At 34.8% G+C, this 26,599-nt stretch overlaps 5 protein-coding genes and 1 long non-coding RNA gene across 8 annotated transcripts; 5 read left to right on the forward strand and 1 right to left on the reverse strand.

Annotated features, from left to right (window-relative positions):
- The first annotated feature begins 1,527 nt into the window (after positions 1 to 1,527).
- On the forward strand, positions 1,528 to 4,721 carry LOC104724561 (putative lysophospholipase BODYGUARD 2). The gene is made up of 4 exons (XM_087473744.1): positions 1,528 to 2,264; positions 2,464 to 2,798; positions 3,132 to 3,331; positions 4,119 to 4,721. Exons 1-4 carry the CDS (start codon positions 1,709 to 1,711, stop codon positions 4,444 to 4,446), a joined length of 1,419 nt encoding a protein of 472 aa, XP_087329870.1. The 5' UTR covers positions 1,528 to 1,708; the 3' UTR covers positions 4,447 to 4,721.
- A 2,534-nt stretch (positions 4,722 to 7,255) lies between these two features.
- On the reverse strand, positions 7,256 to 9,149 carry LOC104724562 (uncharacterized). 2 transcript variants are annotated; one of them, XR_015571743.1, is made up of 3 exons: positions 8,249 to 9,149; positions 8,102 to 8,175; positions 7,256 to 7,612 (listed from the first exon to the last, which is right to left on the reverse strand). It is a non-coding gene; the product is annotated as an uncharacterized LOC104724562 (long non-coding RNA). The 2 variants fall into 2 exon arrangements; XR_015571742.1 differs by lacking the exon at positions 8,249 to 9,149 and having other exon boundaries at positions 8,102 to 8,232.
- A 1,654-nt stretch (positions 9,150 to 10,803) lies between these two features.
- LOC104724563 (scarecrow-like protein 23) lies at positions 10,804 to 12,401 on the forward strand. The gene has a single exon (XM_010443070.3). It carries the CDS (start codon positions 11,058 to 11,060, stop codon positions 12,240 to 12,242), a length of 1,185 nt encoding a protein of 394 aa, XP_010441372.1. The 5' UTR covers positions 10,804 to 11,057; the 3' UTR covers positions 12,243 to 12,401.
- A 3,423-nt stretch (positions 12,402 to 15,824) lies between these two features.
- LOC104724564 (rab GTPase-activating protein 22) lies at positions 15,825 to 20,717 on the forward strand. The gene is made up of 6 exons (XM_087473745.1): positions 15,825 to 16,461; positions 17,095 to 17,492; positions 18,125 to 18,260; positions 18,383 to 18,432; positions 18,820 to 18,873; positions 19,077 to 20,717. Exons 2-6 carry the CDS (start codon positions 17,272 to 17,274, stop codon positions 20,584 to 20,586), a joined length of 1,971 nt encoding a protein of 656 aa, XP_087329871.1. The 5' UTR covers positions 15,825 to 16,461; positions 17,095 to 17,271; the 3' UTR covers positions 20,587 to 20,717.
- Positions 20,718 to 20,770: 53 nt separating this feature from the next.
- LOC104724566 (protein HLB1) lies at positions 20,771 to 24,654 on the forward strand. The gene is made up of 14 exons (XM_010443074.3): positions 20,771 to 21,469; positions 21,559 to 21,678; positions 21,891 to 21,960; positions 22,309 to 22,422; positions 22,573 to 22,656; positions 22,786 to 22,836; positions 23,011 to 23,040; positions 23,162 to 23,224; positions 23,315 to 23,380; positions 23,487 to 23,615; positions 23,747 to 23,782; positions 23,859 to 23,978; positions 24,087 to 24,278; positions 24,389 to 24,654. The coding sequence occupies exons 1-14, from the start codon at positions 20,967 to 20,969 to the stop codon at positions 24,497 to 24,499; spliced, it is 1,689 nt and encodes a 562-aa protein (XP_010441376.1). The 5' UTR covers positions 20,771 to 20,966; the 3' UTR covers positions 24,500 to 24,654.
- Positions 24,655 to 24,746: 92 nt separating this feature from the next.
- On the forward strand, positions 24,747 to 26,189 carry LOC104728470 (uncharacterized). 2 transcript variants are annotated; one of them, XR_015571741.1, is made up of 6 exons: positions 24,747 to 24,974; positions 25,059 to 25,274; positions 25,376 to 25,462; positions 25,596 to 25,671; positions 25,765 to 25,872; positions 25,962 to 26,189. XR_015571741.1 is itself a non-coding variant. In XM_087473747.1 (6 exons), the coding sequence occupies exons 1-6, from the start codon at positions 24,840 to 24,842 to the stop codon at positions 25,986 to 25,988; spliced, it is 642 nt and encodes a 213-aa protein (XP_087329873.1). In that variant the 5' UTR covers positions 24,752 to 24,839; the 3' UTR covers positions 25,989 to 26,189. The 2 variants fall into 2 exon arrangements, 1 of the variants encoding a protein (XP_087329873.1); XM_087473747.1 differs by having other exon boundaries at positions 24,752 to 24,974; positions 25,383 to 25,462.
- The last annotated feature ends 410 nt before the right edge of the window (positions 26,190 to 26,599 follow it).

Raw genomic sequence — 26,599 nt, forward strand, 5'->3', positions numbered from 1 at the left:
TTTGAAATTTACATGATGATTATAGATTTCAAAAAACAGTCGTTTTTTTTTCTTACAAAATTGTACGTAATCAATATTAAGAAATTTTATTATTATTATTGATGATTATAATTTAGGACAACAATCAAAGGTAGACTGTCTTTCAGATGGAGTGTACTACTGGTTAATAGTAATACTACTAGAGTACTAGTCAAAGAGGGTGATAGCAAAGAGCTTAATTAATGGTACATGTGCCTCATCGAACACGCTTCATAGTTTCTTCTTCTCAAACAACACTAAATCATTTATATTTATATATATATATATATATTATAAATATTGTTCAATATATCTGACATATTATTATTTGTATGTGGATTAGTTTCAACTAAATACAATACATTCAAACAAAACTCAGACATATAAACTTCATGTACCTTCAAAATGCCGCTAATAATTTTTTCTTTGTAAAATATCTTTATGTAAAATAACAAAAATTAAGGGAGGCATTTGAATGCTTTTTTAAAAGAAAAATCGATTCTATATATAATCTTTAAGATATTATTTACTAAAATGGACTAATTATATATTTATTAAAATTACTACATTTATTGGATTTGCCATATTTCATTAAGTTATCAAAAACATAAAACATTTAAGGGAATGTTAAAATATATTGTTGAAAATCTTTACCAATATATATATATATATATATATATATATGTTGTTGAAAATTATTTTTTATTTATGTAAAGACTAATCAAATCGTGACATACAGATATCAAATCCAATATGGTGAATACTGTCATTCCATGTCAATTTCATCTAAAAGCTCTTAATTAGGACAAGGTGTGGAAAAAAGTAAAGCTTAATAGAAAATGTAAGGCATCTCCCAAGATGGGTACAAATTAAAGTAGTCATTGTCCTAATTCTCTTTAGATTCAACCTTCGAACCCATAAACTGATGTTGTAATTATATGTCTCAGTTCATCCTGGTCCTCAAGCACTAGACCTGTGTTCTAATTTTAAGTGATACGAAAGTAGTCATTGTCCTTATTCTTTACATTCAACCTTCGAACCCTTAAAACAAATGTTGTAATTAATTATCTCTAGTCATCCTGGTACTCAAGCTTTAGAAGAAGTATGTGGAGCCTTGGAGGTCCATAGGAAGACACCTCATAAGTGATCTTCAATGACATTGACTACGATCATATTTTTCTTACATGTTTGTTTACTTCAGATCAGCCAATCTACAACAATCTCCAAAAGTAAACGCAAGATGATGAAACACAAAATTCCACATGATTCTTAAACCAAAATGTAAGACTTTTTTTTTTTCTTTTTTTCTCTCATTCAAAACACTTTAGCATATATATAGGTGATGAGGCATAGTTTCTTGTTGGTACTTTTACCTCAAAAGTCTCTCAAACCATAAATTAATATAGTACATTCCAAATTATAAATATATTATGACAAAGTATAATTAAATTAAATATTTAATTTAGTGTTTGCAAAAAAAAAAAAAGGTTCAACCTCCACCCAATTTCATCACTTTGGACAGCAAATTATTTTAAATGAAACAATAAATTCATATATCTGTCATCTGCTATAAATTACCCTCTCTCTCATCATCATCATCATCATCATAAACTTATATAACACTCTCACTAACACATTTCCAAGGTTCAAATCAAACCCCTTCTTCAACATTCACCACCACAACATCATCATGGGCTTTGCACGGTGGCTCAACCGCACTGTGGGCTTCTTTGTCTTCTCCCTCCTCGACATTGCCGATTTCTTGCTTTGTTTTACGTACAAGACTTTGGATTACTTCTTGGAGTCAGAGAGGAAACCTTGCTACTGCTATTCTCCACCAGAGGCTAAAGCCAAGACCGAGAAAATCATAGTGTCGGAACGAGGAGAGTACTCAAAGGTTGTGTCATTGACAAGAAATAAGATCCATTTCGATGAGATCTCGGACACGCTCTACTCACGTGGTCCTTCACTCCTAACGAGGCTCTCTAAGCTCGTGAGGTCCGTGAAATGTTTTAATTATAGGGGTTTGATCATGAGAGGCAATGTGGTGGAATCTTGTGATCACGATGAGTCTAAGAAGAAGAAGATTAGTAAAAGTAAAAAGAGATTAATGACTTTTAATTCTACGGTGGTTGAGAAATCTTCGACAGCTCCAAGATGGTCGGATTGTCATTGCAGTTTCTGCACTTCTTGGCTCACTTCTTCCAACAAAGATTCTCTGTTTGTCAAAGTTCAACAACCCAAAGGTAAATTAATTTTATCCACTTCCAGCATTTATTTCTGTGCATGTAAATTAATTTATCCACTTCCAACATTTTTTTTTGTGTTACGTAGAATTATCAAAATTTAATATACTATATTTTTCTAGTCGCCACCCGTTCCACAATAGTTGACTTATTTTGATATATTAAGGTAACATAAATAAATGATATACTGTATGTGCAGATAAAAAGAAGGTCCGAGACAACGTTATGTTTATACATGGTTTCGTATCATCATCCGCATTTTGGACGGAGACTCTCTTCCCAAACTTTTCTGATTCGGCCAAATCAAAGTATAGGTTCATCGCAGTCGATCTTTTGGGCTATGGAAGAAGTCCTAAGCCAAATGACTCGTTATATACACTAAGAGAACATTTAGAGATGATTGAGAAATCGGTGATCTCTCAGTTCAAACTTAAAACGTTCCACATCGTCGCTCACTCCCTAGGCTGCATTTTAGCTCTTGCACTCGCCGTTAAACATCCAGGAGCTATCAAATCCCTTACTCTTTTGGCTCCTGTAAGTCAACAATTATACGTGATAATAATAAATCCTTAATTTGAAATCTTGGTTTATTTTTACCCTTTTAAAATAATATTATACATGGGTTTTGGTACGTGTGTTTGGAATTCATGTTAAAAAGTATATTAGCCAAACCAAAAATGAATAAGTTTGGTATAATTTTGTTTTTTCCTGGACGTTATGTTTTCTTAAGTACTATGTTTTGTTTTAGTTATGAACAAGGGCGGATCCACCCGTTATTATGAACAACTTATTTTGTTTTAGTTGACTTATTTTGATTATGAATGTTTTGGACTTAAGAGGTAAATAATTGAAGTGATAATATGGCAGCCATATTACAAGGTGCCAAAGGGAGTCCAACCGGCCCAATACATAATGAGGGAAGTGGCTCGAAAGGAAGTTTGGCCACCGATGCAGTTTGGTGCATCAGTGCTTAGCTGGTACGAGCACCTAGGCCGCACCATTGGCCTCGTCCTTATCAAAAATCATCACTTGATTGAATTTGTCACCCGCCTTCTCACTTTAAACAGGTACATATATATACCATACAAATGTTTGTCATACATGAAACCTAAGAAAATAGGAATAACAAACTTGGCCTTAATTAATTACGTTTCAATCTAATTATAATAGATAATTTACTTTCGGCGATATTTTGAAAAGTAGTATAAGCCAAATCAACCCACCGTACATACGGTTAGGCGTTTAAATGAACCAACCACTCATCTTCTTCGATACCTTGGAACTGACGCGTCGGAATTGTTATATGTGATGAACTTACACAACTTTTTCTTTTATATAATCTTTGATTTGTCAACTTTAGTAGTTTTAACATAATTTATGTGATACTATATTTAGAATTAAAATAGGCGAGATTGAGAATGCAATCTATAATAGCTTTATGTTATAGAAAAAGTTGTCTTGAAACGTATAGAAAGCGACTTATATCGACCGTGTCTCCTCCATTATTTGACCCCATGCATTTAATTCATTTTGGCGTTTTATATCATACTAATAAATATATATATAACTTTTTACTGTTTATATGTCATATAAAGTGAGATACAAGAACAAAGCATCTTGAATTTAGGGTCACTTAATGTATCTATCAAAATGAAATTTGCACCGTATTGTATGCGTATTTTAGTTTTATTTTGTACAGAAAAAATCAGAAAATGGTATAAAATTTAACCTTTTACCAAAAAAAAAAAAAAAATTGCACCGTAGCAATATATGTGAAATATGATTAATTTGAACGTTTGATAGAAGGTGCGAAAAATAGTTTGAATAACGAAATTAAATATCATGTGTTTGCAGGATGCGAACGTATTTGATAGAGGGGTTCTTATGTCACACACATAATGGGTCATTTCACACATTACACAACATCATCTTCGGGTCAGGAGCCAAGCTCGACTCGTATCTGGACCATGTCCGTGACCACGTTGACTGTGACATCGCCATATTCCACGGTGGCAAGGACGAGCTCATTCCTGTGGAGTGTAGCTACAGTGTCAAGAGCAAATTGCCACGTGCCACTGTCCACGTCATACCTGACAAAGACCACATCACCATTGTCGTCGGCCGACAAAAAGACTTTGCTCGAGAGCTTGAGCTCATTTGGCAAAGATCCCACTCAACTTAAGTGAATATAGTTATATATCATGAGACTCTTTTTTTTCTCTACTAAGTAAAGTATATATTTTCTTATCTATAAAGTTAGATATACATCTTTTCTATTCAATGAAGATTTTGTTTTTTATTTACAAAGAAAAAATGTGAAGACTCTAATTTTATTTTTCTTTTTATAAATGAAAATTAGAGTATGTGTTGCATCTTGTAGAGCCACTTCTTGTTATACATTATGTTTATGTGATTGTAATCGAATACTTTAATGCTTGTTCGGTGTTAGAAACAAAAGAATTCGGTGATTAAGGGTCAAATTGGTTTTATTCAAATTGGTTTTGTATATAAATATTGCAGTCAGATTCAACATTCAAGCTAAGTAATGTTTGTTATTAAACTGTTTTTTTTTTGGCATGTAGATGTAACTTTTTCAAGATTTTAATATATATAACCTTTTCTTCCTGATAAATATATATTTTATTTGATATTCATATTATAATAATTTTTTTTTTGGTTATATACTCAATAAAAAATATTGTTTTTCTTTCGTTAATCGGAAAAAATATTAAGAGTGGTTGTGTGTGTTCAAGTAGTCTATTTTTCAACAAATTAAGAGAACAACATGAATATTCTAACTTGTTTTGATTTCTTGATGATATTTGAGTGCAACATGTCAAATAGGGACTTACAATATCATAATTATAATGTTCGATAACAAATCAAGTAGTTAAATGTAGTTTCGATCTTATAAGAATCATTGGTCACTAGCTAGCTAGATGTACTTTAATTTTATAGTTGTGATAATCATCTCATATCTATGGATTCAAAAGATAATTAATACAGAATTCACAACATACGAATTATAAAAAGAAAAGAAAAAAAAAATTAAAGGATTTTTAGAGACAAGAGAGAGGGATTCAATGAAATGGACCGACCATAACCATATTCTATGATGGTGAAATATATATAAGACGTGGGCTTAGTTTAATCCCCAACTCGTCTCGATCTGTGTCTATAGTCGACTATGAGAGCCTATTGAATGCATTCACCAAAAAATACCTTCTCTCTTTTAAATTAACTTATATGTGCTGTCAGAATACACGTTGATCAAAAACAAAATTTCTAAAATGATATAAAAATTATGCATAGTTCATCATTATTGATAAAAATAATTGTTTTTTTTAACGATAAAAATAAGTGTTGGGGAACGTTTTATTTATTCAGTAAGTATCGGTGAATTTTGGTTGTAATATGTGAGTATCGAAATTTGTGTGAAGCTTCTTGACTGGCTTTAGCTTTCGTAACAGCATCATACCAGACAACATCAATTATACAACATTCACCTATATAGAATCTGTCAAGATCAATACATGTCCCCGTATCGTGTCCTAGATTTGCTAGTCGTGCTGATCGCACACAGCTATATGGCTCAGTTGAGAAATCATTACGTAGTAGGTCAATTTGGTTCCAAAACTATAAATATGTTCTCAGTTTCAACAAAAAGGGGGATTAAGAAAATATCTTACTACTTGGAGTCCTGGGCCAAAACAAAAATCTTTTGATTTGAGCGTTCACTTAGAGGGTTCTACAGTATCGGTGTCCTAAGCAACCTTGCATTGACGTCGTCGCATTAAATCTTCGAGAAGATACCTAAAGCAACTATTACATAAAGATAATGATAATCTTGCAAAATATCTTATTCCAATATGCCTTAACATTAGTTAGGAGAAACGTAAGCGTGTAAGTAGGTAGATTTTCGTGTCCTTACAAATGTATATGTATATCTGTTTTGTATTTCTTAAGGATGTTTTATAATGAGTACAGCATTTACAAGTTTTGTAAATAGTTTTTAATATAAATTCGTCTCATGATGGTGTTATGCCAATTCCAGGTTAGCTATCCAATGATCATAGTTACCAGTAGTTATGATCGTTGGGGTGGTTTTTTATCAGACGAATCGCATTGTCGAATTTTTGTTCCATAATATTCTTAATGTCTCTAGTGAAAATGTCACAATGACATTCCATCTATTTAGATGAGACATAGACGGTATCAAAATGCTTATGATTTCATATAAATGGATCGTTGACAACATGGTTTGGATCATGTCATGTGCTCAGAAGAAGAAAAAAAAAATTATACCGAGTCAAAATTGATTTGCAAGGACATTTTTAAAAATGCAGATTGTTCTTTCCTTTTTTTTTTAGGTTCTTTAGGATGTTGGATAATTCTTAACACAACTACACTAATTAACTTACTTGTTTTAAGTCAAGTGAAAGTGGTTGCGCATCAACAATCTTGTATTATAGTATCTGACAAATTAAGAGTGGTTGTGGTTCACCAAACTTTTGTGTTCTTCTTTGTTTTGTCTTCAGCAGCCGGACCACGTTCAATTATTATTTTTACCACATTTACAAGCATTACTGTTCTTTCAACGGTTTCGAAAAAAGTAGTATAAAATAGATTGGGACAGCTATCTGGAACGACATAGTACGTCAGTAATTTTCCTCAAAAACTTTGGGACTACAAAAAACAAATTAAGTCATACTATAAACTGTAGAAAATAAAACAAAAATGGAGAGATATGCCATTGCTAGGTAAATGACGTTCCTTTGGAAATAGTTATAAATTAAAACTTAAGCATATATATTTCTTTTTAAGATCGAATATGATTCCACATTATCCCATTGTATTCACTTGCATGAGAGTGACACTCGTCGCATCTTATAAGGCGCATATACACATAGGAAAAAAGTTATAGGCAAAAAACAAAAAAAAAAAGAAAAGAAAATGAGAGAGAGATAACGACAATAACATGAATGGTATAGTTTTAGCAAAAAAAAGCATGCATGAATGGTATAGTTTCACCCAAAAGTTAGAAAGATCAAAACGATTTTTACAAAGTTATATTTAGAACAATCATATACCCTTTTTTTTTTTCGTTTTTTGCGGTGGAGACACCAAACATTCGAAACTTTATATGAGTGAGTGAAATAGGATTGATTCTGTAGTTTCACCTTTGTGAATCATACGTTTCCAAAAAAAATAAAGTAAAAAAATGCAATAATTAAGATGAGAATTCACTCATTGTATTAAAAGTCATTTTTTGTAAGCATCACTTAAAGCAAAGCATCTACTTCTCTTATCATCCCACTGCCACTAGCCCTTCTTCTGCTTCTTCTTTTCTAATTCATTCCACATACATAATAATCCAGGTTCTTATTAGAATAGATAAGTAAACACCATTGGATGAATGAAACCAGAAACAACGACAAATTAATTATATTTTTTTAAAACGACAAATACTGAATAAGATGTAGTTTTACAAACAAACTAAATATTCAAATCTGAACAATAAGTTTTAATATATAAATCGATCTTGAAAAAGTATGTTGTAACACTAGTTTGTTTGTAATTTGAGCAGAATACACAAGTAAGAATCTGATATATATACCAAGAAATCAACTAGCAACCTCAACATGTAGTTAATTAATTATTATATACCCCAAAACGTCCTAGCTAGCAAAACCATACAAAGTAAACACAACCCACAAATTTTTAATGAAATCATCCATAGAAATTGAAGTTGATATCGAGATTTAATTTAGAGAAAGGAAGATGAACCAAGCTTAACCAATCACCACTAATAGAAAGGATATATGAATGAAACTAACCTGATCGATCAGATTGCGAGCGTATGTACTCGAAGAAGGAAGGATCAAAGCGATGTAATTGAGGGGAATGAAGCCTGGTCCGACGTCATTAACCGTTAGATCATTCATACATATACGTGTAGACTAATTAAATAAAGAAGAGAGTACTTATAAATATATAATCAAGTGTAGTAGATCTGAGTTAAGGGCCTCGTGCCAGACAACATTCCCCTCAAAAGAAAAAGCTTCAGTGATTAACATGGACTCCATAAGAAAACCCTAGCTTTAAACAGAGAGAGAGAGAGAGATCAGAGAGAGATATGAGCTTAATTTATAAACACATAAAAGTGAAAGAGGAGAGGAGACAAGAAAGCAATGATGAAAAGAAGGAGGAGGAAGATATTATTATTAGGAAAAGATTGTGGAAATGTAAAAAAAGAAAAAAAAAAAAACACACAAAAGCTAAATAAAAAGGCAATTCGAAAAAGATAGAAAAGTCGAAAAGAACAAACATATTAAAGTCATAATGATAAAATTCTGATGACTTATTTCCACTTCTTTTTTTTTATAGTTCATCTTTGAAGCTAATAATGCTTTCACATGTATTATTTGCGTATTAAAAAACCAAAACAAAGTCAAATATTTTTATCTGTAGATCGTCAATTTTCTAGCTCTTGAAATGAGATGTACGTTAGACAATCTAGGTTTAGACAAAGAAAGAGTCAAATAATTTTTTGTTCCTTGAATTTTGCTTGATTAAATTTTGAATGATTACTGACTAAAACCTTAAAAGTATACTATAATGATCGATCGGATCCTATATATCATTATGAAGAAAATTAAGTCAAAGTGTCTATTGAGAAAGTCAAAAGATTAGGTGGGAAAGGACCCAATATAGGTAGATGAATGAAAAATGAAAAATAAAAAATAAAAACAAGAGAGGTGAATTATTAGAAGATGATTAGGTTGGATTTGATGAACATGTCATTAGAGAGAGAGAGAGAGAGAATAATTATGTCTTCACCGTCCTCATTCACTTCATGTGACATTCACATGCCTCCCATCTCTCTCTCTCTCTCATTCACCCACAAGGCCACAACACATACAATAAAGATATTTTCAATTCTTGTATTTTAAATTCGTGGTCGACAAAAATACAAATTTTCTAAATAGCTAAAGCGTAACGTTTTGTCTAGATGCTTGCGTATTTCGATATCAGGAACACGATCTCTAAAACGAAACTAAACCAATGTCAAGTGCTCTATAATATATATATTTTTTCAAATTTATGAGTCTCTTTTTAAAAAAAATCGAAAATTTGCAAACCAAAATCTCTGACAAAAGTCACAAAAATAATCATATATACTCTAGAGATGTCCCCTTCTATGTATTTTTCTTTATTTTTATAAAAATAAATTTAGTGTAAAGACTTTCTTTTTTTTATCTTGGTTAAAGTATTTTAAGGTGAAATTGATATAGGATGGAGTTTTTTTTTCCTTTTTGTTGCAAGTAATATCCGAAGAGTCAGTCTAGTTAAGGTAAAAAAAAACTCATATATATTTCTGTCAGGAACTGTTTTGCTTTAAAGAGCTCCCAAATAGGATTACAGCTAAAAGTTGTAGAAAACGTCCTATATCTTTGTAAATTCTTATGAAGATATGTAATACTGTCGTAACTATATGATCAGTTTCACTATTTAGTTTGATTTTCTAACATTTTTTGTATGTTTGCCAACCTTTAGAATTGAATTTCCATATTTAGAAAACTAAAATCGTGTTGTTAACAAAAAGAAGGACCAATGTGTGATTGTGAGAAGCTCAGTGAATTAAGAGGAAACACTTGGAAAAGTGAACCAAAGAGTGGTGGTCTAGTAGTAGCATTTTGCCAAATATGGGAGTTATAGAACAGAGGACCAACTACTAACTCATTTTATTTCAAGTCTCTGCAGTTCATGTTCAAAGTGACTCAAAGACCAATCCTGCATCATCAACAGGTCGCTGTATGGATTTAAAAAAGACGTGTCAGGTCCAAGACCAAGCATTGCGGTGAACGCTGTCGACGATTCCCTTGATTCTCCTCACTAGAGCTCCCATAGCTTCCTTCATTCATCTTTCTTCTTGACGGTTCACATAGGATCTCTGAAACTTGATTTTCTACAAGAGAACCAAGTATGATGTTGTAAAGAACAAATACATCTCTTGGTGATGGAAACATAAAGAGGGTGAAGAAAGTGATCAAAGACATAAGTGTTATTAAGAATGCATATATGGACATGGTTGAGAGAAGGAATTATGCAACTTTGACATGTGTTTTAATAGCCAAGTTACAAAAAGCAGCAGATATTAATGAAGATCAAATCTCAGATGAAAAAAGAGGAACTGATGCTGACAACTTCGACTTACAGGGGGAGAAGTGGCACGGATATCTCTATGCGTATCGTGTTCGTCAAGAAAAGTCAGTTCAAGCTACTCCAGAAGATGTTTCCTCAAACCCTGTATAATAAAATTGTTTGGACTTAAAACTCAATCTAAGACAGTAAAAAAGGACTTGTTTCGAACAAAGTTATAAATGGGCCCTTGGGCCTCGTTATAAAACTCGATCGATCCCAGCAAATTGAGGAATTTGGTCTGGTTCGCTTTTCGGCTTGGTTTTGGATTTGGTCTGGTTCGCTTTTCGGTTTGGTTTTCGATTTGGTCTGGTTTTTGAAATCTTCACAATTTTTCAAAAAAAATAAAATAAATGGTTTTAAGTAAATAAAAAAAGACAAAAAGAGTAGTAATCAAGCTGTGTTTTATGTTCACAAAGAGCACTCGATTATAACAGTGAAAACGTTACGAAAGAAACTGATACATTCCAAAATACTATCTTGTCTCCTCTCTTTGAAACTCTCTCAAACCTTTTTCTCTTTTCGAATCTCCACTTTTCTTCTATCTTCTTCTTCTCTCTTCAATGATTCATTTCTCAACACTCCTCCTCCATGACTACAAAACGTATCAACCGAGATTTCCCTTCTTCCAAAACACTCGAAAACGACGGTGCCGCCGCTATCAAACTCCTTAGCTTACTCTTACAATGCGCTGAATACGTCGCCACGGATCATCTCCGCGAAGCTTCGATCCTCTTATCCGAAATCTCCGAGATATGTTCTCCCTTCGGCTCCTCTCCCGAGCGAGTCGTCGCTTACTTCGCGCAAGCTCTACAAACGCGCGTGATCAGCTCTTACCTCTCCCGCGCGTGTTCTCCACTCTCCGAGAAACCTCTCTCCGTTGCTCAGTCTCAGAAGATCTTTTCCGCCTTGCAGACGTTCAACTCCGTCAGTCCTCTGATCAAATTCTCACATTTCACGGCGAATCAAGCGATCTTTCAGGCCCTTGACGGCGAAGACTCCGTTCATATCATCGACCTCGACGTGATGCAAGGTCTTCAATGGCCGGCTCTGTTTCACATCCTCGCTTCGCGTCCACGAAAACTCCGATCGATTCGGATCACCGGATTTGGCTCCTCCTCCGATCTACTCGCTTCAACCGGCCGGAGACTTGCCGATTTCGCATCGTCGTTAAACCTCCCGTTTGAGTTTCATCCAATCGAAGGCAAGATTGGAAACCTAATCGAACCGAGTCAACTCGGGACGAGACAAGGCGAAGCTGTGGTGGTTCACTGGATGCAGCACCGGTTATACGACGTCACCGGAAACGAGCTCGAGACGGTGGAGATTCTACGGAGGCTGAAACCGAATCTGATCACGGTGGTGGAGCAAGAATTGAGCTACGACGACGGAGGAAGCTTTTTAGGGAGATTCGTGGAGGCGTTGCATTATTACAGCGCGTTGTTCGACGCGCTTGGAGATGGATTGGGTGAGGAGAGTGGAGAGAGGTTCGCGGTGGAGCAGATTGTGTTGGCGACGGAGATAAGAAACATTGTGGCGCACGGAGGAGGAGGAAGAAAAAGAAGGAAGAGAGTGAAGTGGAGAGAGGAGTTTGATCGGGTCGGGTTTAGACCCGTTTCGCTTCGGGGTAACCCGGCCACGCAAGCGGGTTTGTTGTTGGGTATGTTGCCGTGGAATGGATATACTTTGGTCGAAGAGAATGGAACACTCCGTCTCGGTTGGAAGGATCTCTCGCTTTTGACCGCCTCTGCCTGGATATCTCAGCCGTTCCACTGATATTATTTTCTTCTTCTAAACAGTTATTTTAATTTATTTTATTTGAACGAATAATAATACAATGTGGAAAGGCTTTATTATTAAAATGGTCATCAATCATCATCATGGATATTATCAATTTTGTTTTGAGAAAAAATTTCAGTAATATTTCTACAAAAACTACAGTAATTCTTTCCATTTTATTATTATACCAACTATTTTCAAACCTAAAAAAATGTATCTAAATTTGAGAAATTAATTTAAATGTATTTGACTCTATAGATAAGATTTAGATGGTTAGTATTTTGAAATCTTTGTTTACAATACGTTGGAAAAATAAATTTTTGTATTTCCAACGTAAATGATGTCACTTTGGGTCATGAAAGGTTTTTTTCTTTCAAATGTATTTACTGAAAGCAATGTTCAAAAAAACGCTAGGCGGAGTCTGAAAGTAACTCTATTTTTTCTTTAAAAAAAAACTTGCTTTATTCTGATTGGATGATGATAGTTTTATTAATTTGTATCATATCCTAATTATTTGATCTCAATTATTTTATATTAATCTATTTTTCTATAAAATAAAAAAAATATCAAAATTCATAATTTTTAAAATTCTATAAATAGAGACAAGTCTTGCTTCATTTGGACATAGAAAAAAAACATCATTTTTAATTATAATTTTTTATTATCCTTGATCAATTATTTTTGCATGTTTAAACTTATTTTTTTTACTTGCAAAAAGAAATTAATTTTAATTATAAATATTATAGAAAATATAAAAAATTATTTAGCTCTAATTTACTTAAATTTAGTTTTCATCGACAATTATTATTAAATATGTAATTATAAAACATAAGAAAATAAGAATATAAAAATATAAAATAATAAAGTAAGGTGTAGAATTTTATTAAACAAAACTATCGGAGAAGTTAAAACTGAACGAAGTGTTGAATGGTTATGTGGAAGAAAGAGAAAATAATTTAGATTGTTAAAAGTTGAGGTGAAGGATGTTGAATATGATAATCCTTGTTCATGGTCTAATTAATTCTTAGATGTGAATGTTTTCTTAGGCTAACTGACTATCGTATATGTGAGTTGGAGGTCTCTCTCAATTGCCATGTGGAATGGAGGGCTCTCATTATTTTCTATACTCATATAGTCATATCTTATTGATTTATACTTATTTTACCTCGGAGCACCATAAAATATTAAGAGACAAATTGCTAGATATAATGTAATATATGAGCAATAGACATAAAGATAAACGTTTGTTCAAAAAACAAGAAACATAAACATAAATAAATATAGGAGACTTTCTAGGAGATATCATCATAATGTTATATGAGATCTTCTATAGTTCTATTATCCATAATTGTCATCATCAGAATAAATTATTTTTTCAAAGGTTAATCACACTTCAACAAATAATCCAGAATATATTTTTTATGATACTATTACTAGTTATCTTTCAAAGATTAATCACATTTCAACAAACAATCCCAAATAATATTTTGTTCATGATACCAGCTATCTATTGAAAAAAACACTACCTAACAGTTTGAAAAAATCTACATACTCATCAAGGAGGTCTAACCATGGGGACCGATCCCAAAGTTTTGAGTTCTTCGGTGGGTGAGTTCATAGGTAATAACCATGAATTGTTAACCCTAGTTCTAGTTCTGTTTTAAAACCAGAAATTATGTTGTGACTGATTTTTTTATTTAGTGTGGCAAATGCAATGAAAGAAAAATAAATGTGACTAACCTCGATGAGAAATTAAGGAGAACAATTGTACATGTTGGACATTATGCATGGGAAGAAAATACAAAGAATGAAAAACACGAATCTTATGATGGATTGATGGCTTTAATCTCTTATCATCTCTCTGAATGTTTTACTACTTCATTTATTATGAGGTGTTTGCACAATTTCGCTGTTGGAAAAAAAAAACAATTTGAGAAAAATTTTAACAAAGAAAACCAAATAATTTTCGTTTAAACAATACTTGTACAAAATAAAATATAGAAAAATATTATTTTTGCCTTAATAAGCCAAACACAGTAATATTATTTACAAGTATTAGAAATACGCTTTTGTAGATATCCTTTTTCTAAAATACTTTTTCTGTCATTTATATTTTTGCTCTCTTTTACACAATTACAATATATTAACTTTATTTTTTTAAAGGTTTAGGTTCTCAATTTTACATTTAGAGTATAGTTTTGAAGGGTAGAGTTTAGTATTTGAAATCTAGGGTTTAGATTTTAGTTACTTTGTATATAGAAAAAAGATATTATAGCATTATTCAAAATAGACAATGAGAAATTGTACTTTTAAAAAAAAAATATAGAAAAATGGTATTTTTGCAAATGACCTCATATTAACTTTCCATTTTTGTAAATGTGTCTAAAAAATTAGTCATTTAATTCACTAAGAAGGAGACCCGCGGGGTTGTTTTTTAAATTATGGGTTTCAGTTCTTTATTTATTGTTATAATTTATAGGTTGTTGATTTTATATGCATTTTTGTATTAATTTGGCTATACTTTGTTGTTTTCCCTTATTCTAATTTTGTATATATTTTGTTTATTTATGTGTGTGTCGTTGTTGTTATTATATGTCAATCAATGTTTTTGGTTTAGTTTGGACATGTTTTTTACTGTTAAATTATTAATCTAAACTTAAAACCAGTGTTATAAATAAGGTAACCATTTTGTTATTTTTTTCTCTACGTGTACTCATGTTTTATATGTTTCCTCATTTTGTTTTTATTGTCATATTTTAAAATATTTTTGAAATCAATCTTTTTGTTTTGTGTTACTAATAAGCTTGAGTCATGCTTTACTTGTTTGGGTCGTTTTGTGTTAATTATTTAGGTTTTTATTTGTTCTCTAGTCCTAAGTTTGTTCAAATTTGCTTTGTAGATATTAAGTAAATAATTATTGTTCTAAATGATTCATCAATGTATCTTAATGTTCAACTTTTTGTATATTATCAATGTCTAAGTTTTTGTTGGATTATATTTTTGTCAAAATATAACTCATTCCAACGATAAAGTAATTATAACTTATAAGATTTGAATTTTGACTTAGATGAGCATAGAATATATGTCTAATTTAGGGGCTTTAATTTAGTCTGACTTGTATTGTATTAAGGTTGTTTTATATGTATGGAGGTAAAATGAATAAATATGATGAGCTGCGACAACATGTAAGCAATTGAAACTATAAAAATTTATGAAAATATAATCCCCTTTATGAAAATATGAAACTTAGTTTTTGATAGATCAAGAAGCGAAGGAAAATGGAAAACATAATTAGACTTTAGGAAAAAGTTTTAACAAAACAAAACTTTAAGAAAAAGTTGCTTGATTGTGGAATTTTGGGGACGACGGGAGATGGTGTGTTTGACTACTCGTGACGGCGTAATATAGTAAAACGAGAGTCTACACATGGGTGGTCAAGATAAGAAGAATAAGAGAAACACGTGAGACAAAGGGCTGGAGTCGTTAGCCGTTAACGCCGTGAATCATTTTAGTAAACGTTATAACTCTGTTTATGTTTTCACAGAGTATATAGAGCACATGTTAGCTCTTGCTTTCATTAGGCAATTATCTGGATTTGTAATCTTTCTCTAGAATTCTCTAGACTCTATCTTCCTCATCGTTTTGTTGGATCTCCATTGGAGACTCTTACAGATGAGATGTTGAGACTGCGTTTACTATGAACGTTGTGTCAATCTATCGGTTACTTGTTTCTTTTGAATCTATTTGGATCTTTTGATTCTAATCTCTGTTTTACGTTATCACGGCGTTTGAGGGTCTTCTCCACCAGATGTGCATTGGAGTCTTGGGTTCTTGGAACCATGCTTGGAGAGCATAACTTGCGTCATCTGCACTTTCATTCATTGGAGTCTTTGGTCTTCTCCACCGCGCGCACTTGCATCAGAGCTTTAGGGTTGGTTCAAAGTTGTGTGGAATGTGGGGCCATTGTTCAACGTTCAACCTAAATTATAAAGAGAAGGAGATTATTATATGTTACCTTCTCATCGAGCAAGAAGAGTACTATGCCCATGGAATCGCCCTTTTTTTTTTTTTTTAATATTTTGTGCATCCCGATAGCGTAAGAGCCGACCAACAACCTGTTGAGAAGAGCGTGCAAGAGGTAAATCAACAAACGTGAAGTAATCGGGTTGAACAGGAGTTACAACAACATCAACATAAGCTATTTTGAATTTCAAAGGTAAGATGTGTTGAGAACTATTGGTTTGGGAATTGTTAGGTTTTGATGTCAAATAACACTTTTTATAGTGAGAGGGTGAAGAGAATAGAGAACTCATATGTAACGTTTTTGTTATCTAATGGAGGATATGAAACAATAAAAGAAAATAAAAAAATTGACAATCGATGGCAGATTTTAGTGATGCATTTAAGCACCTTAATCATGGGAATAAGTTGATGGGAAACCTACCGTTTGTATTGTTTAGATCTATAAAATATCATAGATTCATAGCCCCTGTAAAAAATAACGGTGATTTTCGAAGCGAACCGAACGAATTTTTGTCTCTTGTGAACCGAACATTTCATCTCGTGATGGGTTTTTTTCCGGTCATGTTATAGACTTTACAATTTACATTTGTTAACTGGGGTTTTTATTTGGTATAACTCAAGTAACATGTGGTATTACATAAACATTGGATTTTAAATTTGCATGTTATTAGGCTGCTGAGATATTGCTTTGTGGGCTTAAAAAAAATATATTATGTTGAGATGAAAGCTGATGTGGATAGGTTAGAACGAGAGAAAACTCTGCTATTATATATATGATTAATTAATCAGCTTAACTTCTTAACTTAATACGAGTGGTATGTTTTAGGCCCAACTGCATGAAGGCCTATTAAATAAGTGGGCCTAGTTTCTATAAACGACCTCCGACTTTTTCAATACATCAAAAATTTCAATTCAACAAGCATAGGAAATTGCTATGATTCTCTGAGAAATCATCAGAAGAAATCTTGGAGCAAACAAAGGGAGCACAATCCCTAGTTTGGGGATGATGTTTCCGCGACTACGATTGACGAAGGTCTTCTTCTCCCTGGTCCTCGCCGGGAAATGGATCGTCTTTGCCGACGGTAGCAGCGGTGGCGGCGCGAGAAACGGCTACTCCGGCGGATTATGGTCGTCGGCTATTGCTCCTTCGAATGTTGGTTTAGCTGTCGCAGTCACCGTCATGGCCGGTCTGGCCGTGACTCTCACCGTCGTCTACTCTCGTAGGTATATGTATATATATACCTTAAAGATCTGATTATGTTCTAATCAAATTGTTAACTACTAGTTGCTTAGTTAAGTAGTCATTTGGTACCCAGAGATTTGATCGGTTTCTTTGTTAACCTCACCAAATTTTTTGCTGATTTACATTCCTGGAAGCTTCTTCCAACTGTTAGAACATTGAGACTAGATCCCCATGCCTTTAGTTTCGAAGAATGCTCTGTTAGTTAGTTATCTGTGGTTGAGCTCTTGGTCCAATGTTAGCTGATTCGTATTTCCACTATAATGTCTCCTGGCCATATTCTATATTCATAGACTCTGATGCGTGTAATGATTTTGATTTTTGAGGCTAATGTTTACTTTGAGGTTGTTTGTTGGGTTTTCTTTTGTATGATATGCTCTCTTTGTCAGTAACGAACAAGCAGATCGATTTTCTAGGAAGGTCCTCAGGGGGAAGTCTGAAACTTCCAAGCTTTATTCGTGTTTCCTCTCTTGCAATTTTATCAGACACACAAGCTTTTGATTGCTGAACATGTTCCTGGCCATATTCTACATTCGTAGACTCTGTCTTATTTGTTTCAAGAAAGCTTTTTGTTACTACTTAAGTTGCTCATTTCCTGATCATTTCACTTCTTCAGAGGAAGCATTGGATCACCTTGGTCACTGAGGAGAAGAAAGCATGTTCTTCAACCTGAACTGTGGAATGCTTTCTTCACAGAGGAAGGGCGACTCAGTGATGGAGGTGTCAAATTTCTGAAGAAAGTTCGTAGTGGGGTATGTTGCTAAACAAGAATTATGCACTAATGAGTATTGAGGCATTGATAACCTTTTGAAACTCTTATTTTAACCAAATTTTCCCATTATGCCTTGATATATTCATTTTTTTTTTGTTTCAGGGTGTACATCCAAGCATCAGACCAGAGGTTTGGCCGTTTCTCCTTGGAGTGTAAGAATCAGCATCTTTGTCACTGTTCCTTGTTTTATATATACTTTTGTCTTTTGTGGCCACTGTGAGGATTTTTCTGTTCGGCCTTATGTTCATCATACGCATGCATGTTCTAAACGTTTGAAGTGTAGATTTTTCTTTGGGGTTGGCTATTGATGTTATTTAGGTTTAAGGTTGAATAAATAGTGCAACAGTAAAGCATACGTCTAGGAGATGGGGCCTTTATGTTTTCCTTCCAAGACTGATTTATAAGATTAGTCCTAGTTATGCCAAACTCGCAAGCCGTTCTACATTCCATTTACTTTTATAATGATCCTGTGTAAGCTATTAGTACTCACTCTTTATTATCCCGACACATTGTAACCTTTTTCTTCTTACCTCTCACAGGTATGACCTAAACAGCACCAAGGAAGAAAGAGATTCTATTCGACAGCTGAAACAGTACGTTCGCTTTTTACTTATTAGAGTTTTATGTCTTCTCAACTTTCCACCAATATTACGTTTCCCATATTTCTCTTTTCTCTTAGGTGGCCGCTGGTAATGTTTTGATAAAACTAGGACTATAAGTAGTAGTTTGGAACTCCTATCACTTAGATTTCGAGTCAGTTCATAAGTAACTTTGTATATATCTGGTAATTATGCAGGACGGAATATGAAAACCTGCGGAGACAGTGTCGCGAGATTCATGAACGCAATGAAAATGGCTGCGACTCAGAGCAGACAGCTCAGAACAGTAATACTGGAGACAGTCAAGTTCTTGATTCCCATGATATTGAGGAAGTCGATAGTTCCACAAGATCCGTCACCGTAGAGGAATCAGAGAAGGTAAATTCCGAATCCATTGGGCAGGATGAGAACTGTGAAAAGAGTGATGTCACCATTGAAGATGCTGCTGCTAATGACTCAGACTCAACCAACCCTGAAGAAACCGAGACTTCACCTCTTCTAGCTAACGAAGAAGCAGAAAGCCACAATACTGTTAACCATGAAGAAGACAATTTGTCTCCATCATCAAAGCCAAAATCACAGGCTGCAGACGAGGATTTCATCACAACGAATGACTCAGACTCAACCAACCCTGAAGAAACCGAGACTTCACCTCTTCTAGCTAACGAAGAAGCAGAAAACAACAATACTGTTAACCAAGAAAAAGACAATTCGTCTCCATCATCAAAGCCAAAATCACAGGCTGCAGACGAGGATTTCATCACAACTAATGACTCAGACTCAACCAACCCTGAAGACACCGAGACTTCACCTCTTCTAGCTAACGAAGAAGCAGAAAACAACAATACTGTTAACCAAGAGAAAGACAATTCGTCTCCATCATCAAAGCCAAAATCACAGGCTGCAGACGAGGATTTCATCACAACATGGCAGAGAATTATCCGCCTGGATGCCGTGAGAGCAAATGACGAATGGGTGCCCTACTCACCGTCTCAAGCTGCTGTTTCTGAGACAAAAGCCCGGGGTATAGCCATACAGGTTGGTCTCAATGACTACGACCACTTGGAACCCTGCCGGATATTCCATGCAGCCCGCCTGGTCGGGATCTTAGAAGCCTACGCAGTCTACGATCCAGAAATCGGTTACTGTCAAGGAATGAGCGACTTACTATCTCCTTTAATCGCAGTGATGGAAGATGACGTCTTAGCATTCTGGTGCTTTGTCGGGTTCATGAGTAAAGCACGTCATAATTTCCGGCTGGACGAGGTTGGCATCAGGCGACAACTCTCAATGGTATCGAAAATCATCAAATTCAAAGACATTCACTTGTACCGACACTTGGAGAACCTTGAAGCAGAAGACTGTTTCTTTGTATACCGTATGGTGGTTGTTCTTTTCAGAAGAGAACTAACCTTTGAGCAGACGCTGTGTCTCTGGGAAGTAATGTGGGCAGATCAAGCTGCGATACGAACTGGGATTGCGAAGGCTACATGGGGGAGAATCCGGTTACGAGCACCGCCTACAGAAGATTTGTTGCTTTATGCGATAGCTGCGAGTGTATTGCAGAGGAGAAAGACGATCATAGAGAAATACAGTGGGATGGATGAGATAATGAAGGAATGTAACAGCATGGCTGGTCATCTTGATGTTTGGAAACTTCTAGACGATGCTCATGACTTAGTCGTCAATCTTCACGACAAGATCTAAGAATTATATATCTCACCCGTGTTCCGTCTCTTTTACTTGTTTGTTGCCCTCTTTGTTATTGTTACATAAAATGTAATAAAAACAACATTGTCCAAAAACGCTTGAAAATGTCTTCTTCATTATTTGCTAAATCAAAATGTACAATAGAAATATTGTAAGCCATAGGGATGGAACCTGCTGCGGTGAAAAGAAGGATTTGACTTTATTTGGTCTTAGGAGCCTCTGGTTAAGCTAGAGGTATTTACCGTAACAAACAATTCTTCGTTTTCTTTTTTCCATTTTCCAAAATATCGGATCTCTTCTTCTTCTTCCTCCGCTTGAGACTTAGATTTATTTTGTGATCAGTCTCGTACTGCAACCTCTGTTAATCATCTTCTCTTATGGCGGATACTGTTGAAGAGCCTCAATTGCAAAATGGAACGGCACCAAGTGAGTCAGAAACCGAACAAAATCCGACTCCGGAACCACAACTCCAAACTGAGCCCAAACTTGCCGGAAAAATTCCGGAAATAGAAACGGATGCGACGGTGGAGGTGACCGATGCGACGCCGGAGGAAGTACAATCTGAGGTAAAGCCGGAAGGAGTACAATCTGAGGTAACCGATGCGAAGCCGGAGGAAGTACAATCTGAGGTAAAGCCGGAGGAAGTACAATCTGTGATAACCGATGCGAAACCGGAGTTAACCGATGTGGATCTGTCTCCGGGAGGATCCGAGGAGATCCCGATCCGGTCGAAGGAGGTTGATAAGGAGTCTTCTTCTTCTTCTTCTGTTCTGAAGAAAGAAGATGAGGGGAACAAGACCTTTACCATGAGAGAGTTGCTTAGCGAATTGAAAAGCGAGGAAGGAGATGGCACTCCTCACAGTTCCGTTTCTCCCTTTAGGTTTCTTCTCTCTCTTTCTCTTTAATTTTCAGCTGATTTGAGCTGATTTGGTTAACTTTGTTTGTGCTTTGTCTTGTGATTTTGTTCAGTCGAGAAAGTGCTTCTCAACCAGCTGAGAACAATCCTGCAATGGATCTGATTAACAGGATCCAAGTTAACGACGAAGAGGGCCGATCTCGCCAGCGTGTTCTTGCATTTGCTGCCCGCAAGTATGTTTACACTTTCCATCTCCTGATTAAGTTTAGACAAGAATTGCAATCATGGAAGTTTTTGCTTTGTTTCAAAGTTAGTTGGTTGACCACTGAGTTAGATTATAGATACAGAGATTTAGTAAAATAGTTTCATTGTTGCGCATTGGAAAGCTTGATATTTTATGTTTGTGCTGTTTTGGGAGCTGAAGTTATAAGCTGCAACTTTGTAGGTATGCTAGTGCAATAGAGAGAAATCCAGATGATCATGATGCATTATACAACTGGGCGCTTATTCTCCAGGTTTGGTTTCTTTTTGTTTAGAGTAGTATTTAACAGTTCTCTCTTTCAGTCCCTCTTGATCTCTTATTCTCTCTTATATGTGATTGGCTTTCGTTGGACATATTCATATGGAAGTAATTAAAGAGCTGAATTAGATTTGTTCTAGAATTTGCTTGCAAGTGTTGAAGGAAACAATCGAGAGATAGCTGAAACATACATTTAAAATTCATAAACACTGGGCATGAGATATAAGTATTGTCTGTAAGAGCTTAGAAGTGTCAGTCTTTGGGGAGACCAGAACTTCTTTCGTTCATATGCTATTACTGGGAATGATACTGAATTCATTACTTGTCATATGTATCTCCACAGGAAAGTGCTGATAATGTCAGCCCAGATTCTGTTTCACCTTCTAAAGATGATTTGCTTGAGGAAGCTTGTAAGAAGTACGATGAGGCAACCCGCCTCTGCCCGACGCTTTATGATGTATGTGTGAATAGGACACTAGATCTGTTTCTGGTTGATGTAACTGCAAAGTCAATATAATAACTTTCACAATCATAACCAAGATAGTTGTTATCTTCCGTGCATAAATGGCTTCAACTTTTATGTATGACGTGTTTGCATCTTTGACAGGCTTACTACAACTGGGCTATTGCAATTTCTGATAGGGCAAAGATGCGTGGTCGCACAAAGGAGGCTGAAGAATTATGGGAACAGGTAAGTAATATTGCATATGATATCAGGACTGACATGACCTTATCCTGCTAATTGTGAAACCTATATATACTGTAGTTTGATCTCAACTTCTAATACTAAAGAAGTGTTTGTTTGGCATTCTGTTTCCAGGCAACTAATAATTATGAAAAAGCTGTCCAGCTAAATTGGAACAGTTCCCAGGTATTGTCCTTCATCCACTTCATCTGATGTACAAACTTCATATACCGTCTTGTTTAAACCAAACCTTTGTCAACTATGTTATGTCCTTTTTAAGCATGTGTCATCAATTGGCTAGTTCAATATTTTTCGTCTTTTGATTATCTGAGATATGATTTAAACTATCAATTTCTGCAGGCCTTAAACAACTGGGGACTGGCGCTGCAGGTAATTGAGTGACATTTGCTTATCTCCATGAATTGCTGTGATTTATAAAGATGTGCCTATTTCAGAACAAAAAAAAATATGATGCTAAGAAATTAGGAATATTCCCTGGGTTTTTCATTAGGAACTCAGTCAAATTGTTCCAGCTAGGGAGAAGGAAAAGGTTGTTCGAACTGCCATTAGCAAGGTGCTTATTCGAATTTTGAACTAATGTTAACTTTGGACTGATATGCATGATTGATTTCTTATTCTCCTTTACACTTGTTTTACCATACAGTTTCGGGCAGCAATCAGGTTGCAATTTGATTTCCATCGAGCCATATACAACCTTGGAACTGTTCTTGTAAGTTCTGCTTGAATTTTTTTTTGACAAAACTCTTACACGCAGCCGCAGGTTATGATTTGATTTCAATCCAGTTAATTGACCGCTCCTTATAACACATTTACAGTATGGATTAGCAGAAGACACACTTAGAACTGGGGGTTCGGGAAACGGCAAAGACATGCCTCCTGGTGAGTTATACAGCCAATCTGCCATCTACATTGCTGCAGCTCATTCGTTGAAGCCAAGTTACTCAGTAAGCTTATCTTCATTTTGTGCTGGAATCAAAGATGAATGAGTCATATTTCTTTAACATAAGATTTAGTGCCAGACTTAGATTCATCTCTTCAACTTCTTTGGGTTAGGCTGATTCTTTTACTGGTCCAGGTTTACAGCAGCGCTTTGAGGCTTGTTCGCTCCATGGTACATTCCTACTTCCACACAAAATCAAGTTGATATTTTATTTGTGGAAATGACCAAAAGTAATTTATTTTGGCAGCTACCTCTACCACATTTAAAAGTTGGATATCTAACCGCACCACCCGTGGGCAACTCACTTGCTCCTCACAGTGATTGGCAACGCACGGAGTTTGAACTCAATCACGAGAGGCTTCTACAGGTACACTCTCAGTTTGCGTATCCGTAGAACTATCTACCGAGAGGCGCAAGATGGTGAATAGTGTTTCAATAGAGATTCAAAGTCGTTACATAACCCGGTGTCGTGTAGGTACTGAAACCTGAACCAAGAGAAATGGGACGAAACCTGTCAGGAAAATCAGAAACAATGAGCACAAACGTGGAGAAGAAGACGGTAAAAGTGAATATAACAGAGATTGTGTCAGTGACCCCTTGTGCTGATCTTACTCTACCTCCTGGTGCTGGTCTCTGCATTGATACCATTCATGGCCCAGTCTTCTTGGTAAGCCTCCAAAATCCTGTTTTTGGTTTAGGAACTATTGGAACCGGGTATCATTTGGATTGTTAGTTGTTCTGTGGTGAACCAAATGAAACAATTGAATTGGAAAACAGGTCGCAGATTCATGGGAGTCATTAGATGGATGGCTGGATGCGATTCGTTTGGTTTACACAATTTACGCGAGAGGGAAGAGTGATGTTTTAGCCGGTATTATCACCGGTTAACAAAACCTCAAACCTTTTTTCTTAATTATTTTTGCTATTTCATTGTTAGTCTTGTGATGTATGATCTTAGTGAAATATTTTTGTTGCAAAGAATTCTCATTTTCAAACATAATTTTTCTTTTTCTCTTTTTTGAAATTACAATGGGATTAATGTTTTTTTTTTTTTTTTTCTTTCTGTGTGTCTCAAAATTCCCAATAAAAAATTCGATGGTATAAATGTTGAGCCCATAAGTGTGTTGTAGGCTTTAACGGCCCATTAAAACTCCGCCTCTTCACTCTCTCTCTCGTAAATCGCTGTCACTTTCCGAAGGATCCACCGAGCTCGAAAAGCTCAAAAACAATGGCGTCTCTGTCGTGTCTCTCGATTTGCGGACTTTCATCCTCCGCCTCTCCGTACACCAAGCCTCGGCTACTTTCTTCTTCGTCTCCGTCGCCGCGCCCTACTCTAGCCTATCCCTTACAAAACCCTAACAAGGTGATCGATCAAAGCCACCAAATCTCCTCCTAGAATAATTCCTCGAGATATCTCAAATAACTTGTTCCTTTCTTTACTTGTCAGCTATGTAGGAAGGTAATTTGCAAAGCGGAGTTTTCACAGGACGCACCACTAGTAACCGCCATTGGTGCTTGTATCCTCAGTTCATTTGTTTTTCCAGTGGCGAAACGAGTCAACGATGAGGAGGAAGAAGAAGAAGAGAACTCAGCGATTGTTTCAACTGATTTGAGATTAGCTGCTATGGGAATCATCAGCTTCATCCCTTACTTCAATTGGCTGGTTTGTTTTCATTTCTCTAAAAATTCCTATGTATAAAAAAGAAATCTCTCCTAGAATCAAAACTCTAAACAAATTCGAATTTTCTTTTTGATGAAATGGAGAGAGTAGAGTTGGGTCTTTGCTTGGCTTGACACTGGGAAATCTCGTTATGCTGTATATGCTCTTGTTTATCTTCTTCCTTACTTGAGGTAATCATCTCTTTGTTACACATTTTGTTATGCTTATGATACATTTTGTTACATTGTTCACATCTTTGAAGAATCCAAATTGTTTCGTGTTTATGTGACTTTGGTCATCTGGTTGTATCCAAATGTTTTGCAGTTCGAATCTGTCTATTTCTCCAGAAGATAGCTGGTTACCAATTACAAGCATTGTCTTGGGCATTATTCATGTTCAGGTTCTGATTATTCTTCTGTCTTTAATCAAGCTCCTTGATTGCTACAACATACTTAGGTGTTTTTAATCTTGTTTGTTTTTTTTGGGTGGGTAGCTTGAAGCTAGCATTGCAAATGGTGATATTGAGACACTTCGATTCTTCAGAAACACATCTGAAGACTTTTCATCTAAGAAAAGAATCCATTTTGAGAAACATTCCAAGGTAACTTTACTGTCTTTATTACAAAGAGAAAGTCTTTCAAATCCTACAATGTAGTTTTGATTTGTCTTTTATGTTTTTTTGCATTGTAGGGTAAAAACAGTGACGATGAAAATTAAGAACCCCCCCCCCCCCCCCAAAAAGACACACAGATGAAAATAAATGAATATTATACACTAAATATAGGTTGGTTACAAAAAAACGTTATTGATTAATTGGTTAATCTGTGGGGCTAATATGAATACACTTAAGAATATCCCAAAGAATTTTCTTAAAGAGAAAATTCTAATGATTTATACAATTTCTTAAAATTTTTAGTATTCCATGTATTGTTACAAAATATATACTATTAGACATAAAAATATATTTTTAGACGTAAAAAAGAATAAAATCTTGGCAATTTAACACATTTAATCGTGATTTCCGAGATCTTATTGTGCAACTGAAAATAAAATCTTATCTAAGTACGAGTTATATTAAAAAAAATTCACCAAACATGTTCAAAAATTAAAATAAAAAGAAACAACAAACATAACCATTTTTCATACCTAAAATTACAAAATTAACAATATAAAACTTACAAAATAGATATTTTTTTCAAGTCATTATATTTAGCATATGATTTTATTGCATAATGTTTTATCCAAAAATATTTTTAAAAATAATCATATAAATTATATTTTATTCTAAAATTATAATATAAATAAAAAGAATTTCAACCCGTGTTTTA

This window comes from Camelina sativa, chromosome 11, assembly GCF_030686135.1.
Source record: "Camelina sativa cultivar CO46 ecotype springtype chromosome 11, ASM3068613v1".
NCBI classification, from domain to species: domain Eukaryota; kingdom Viridiplantae; phylum Streptophyta; class Magnoliopsida; order Brassicales; family Brassicaceae; genus Camelina; species Camelina sativa.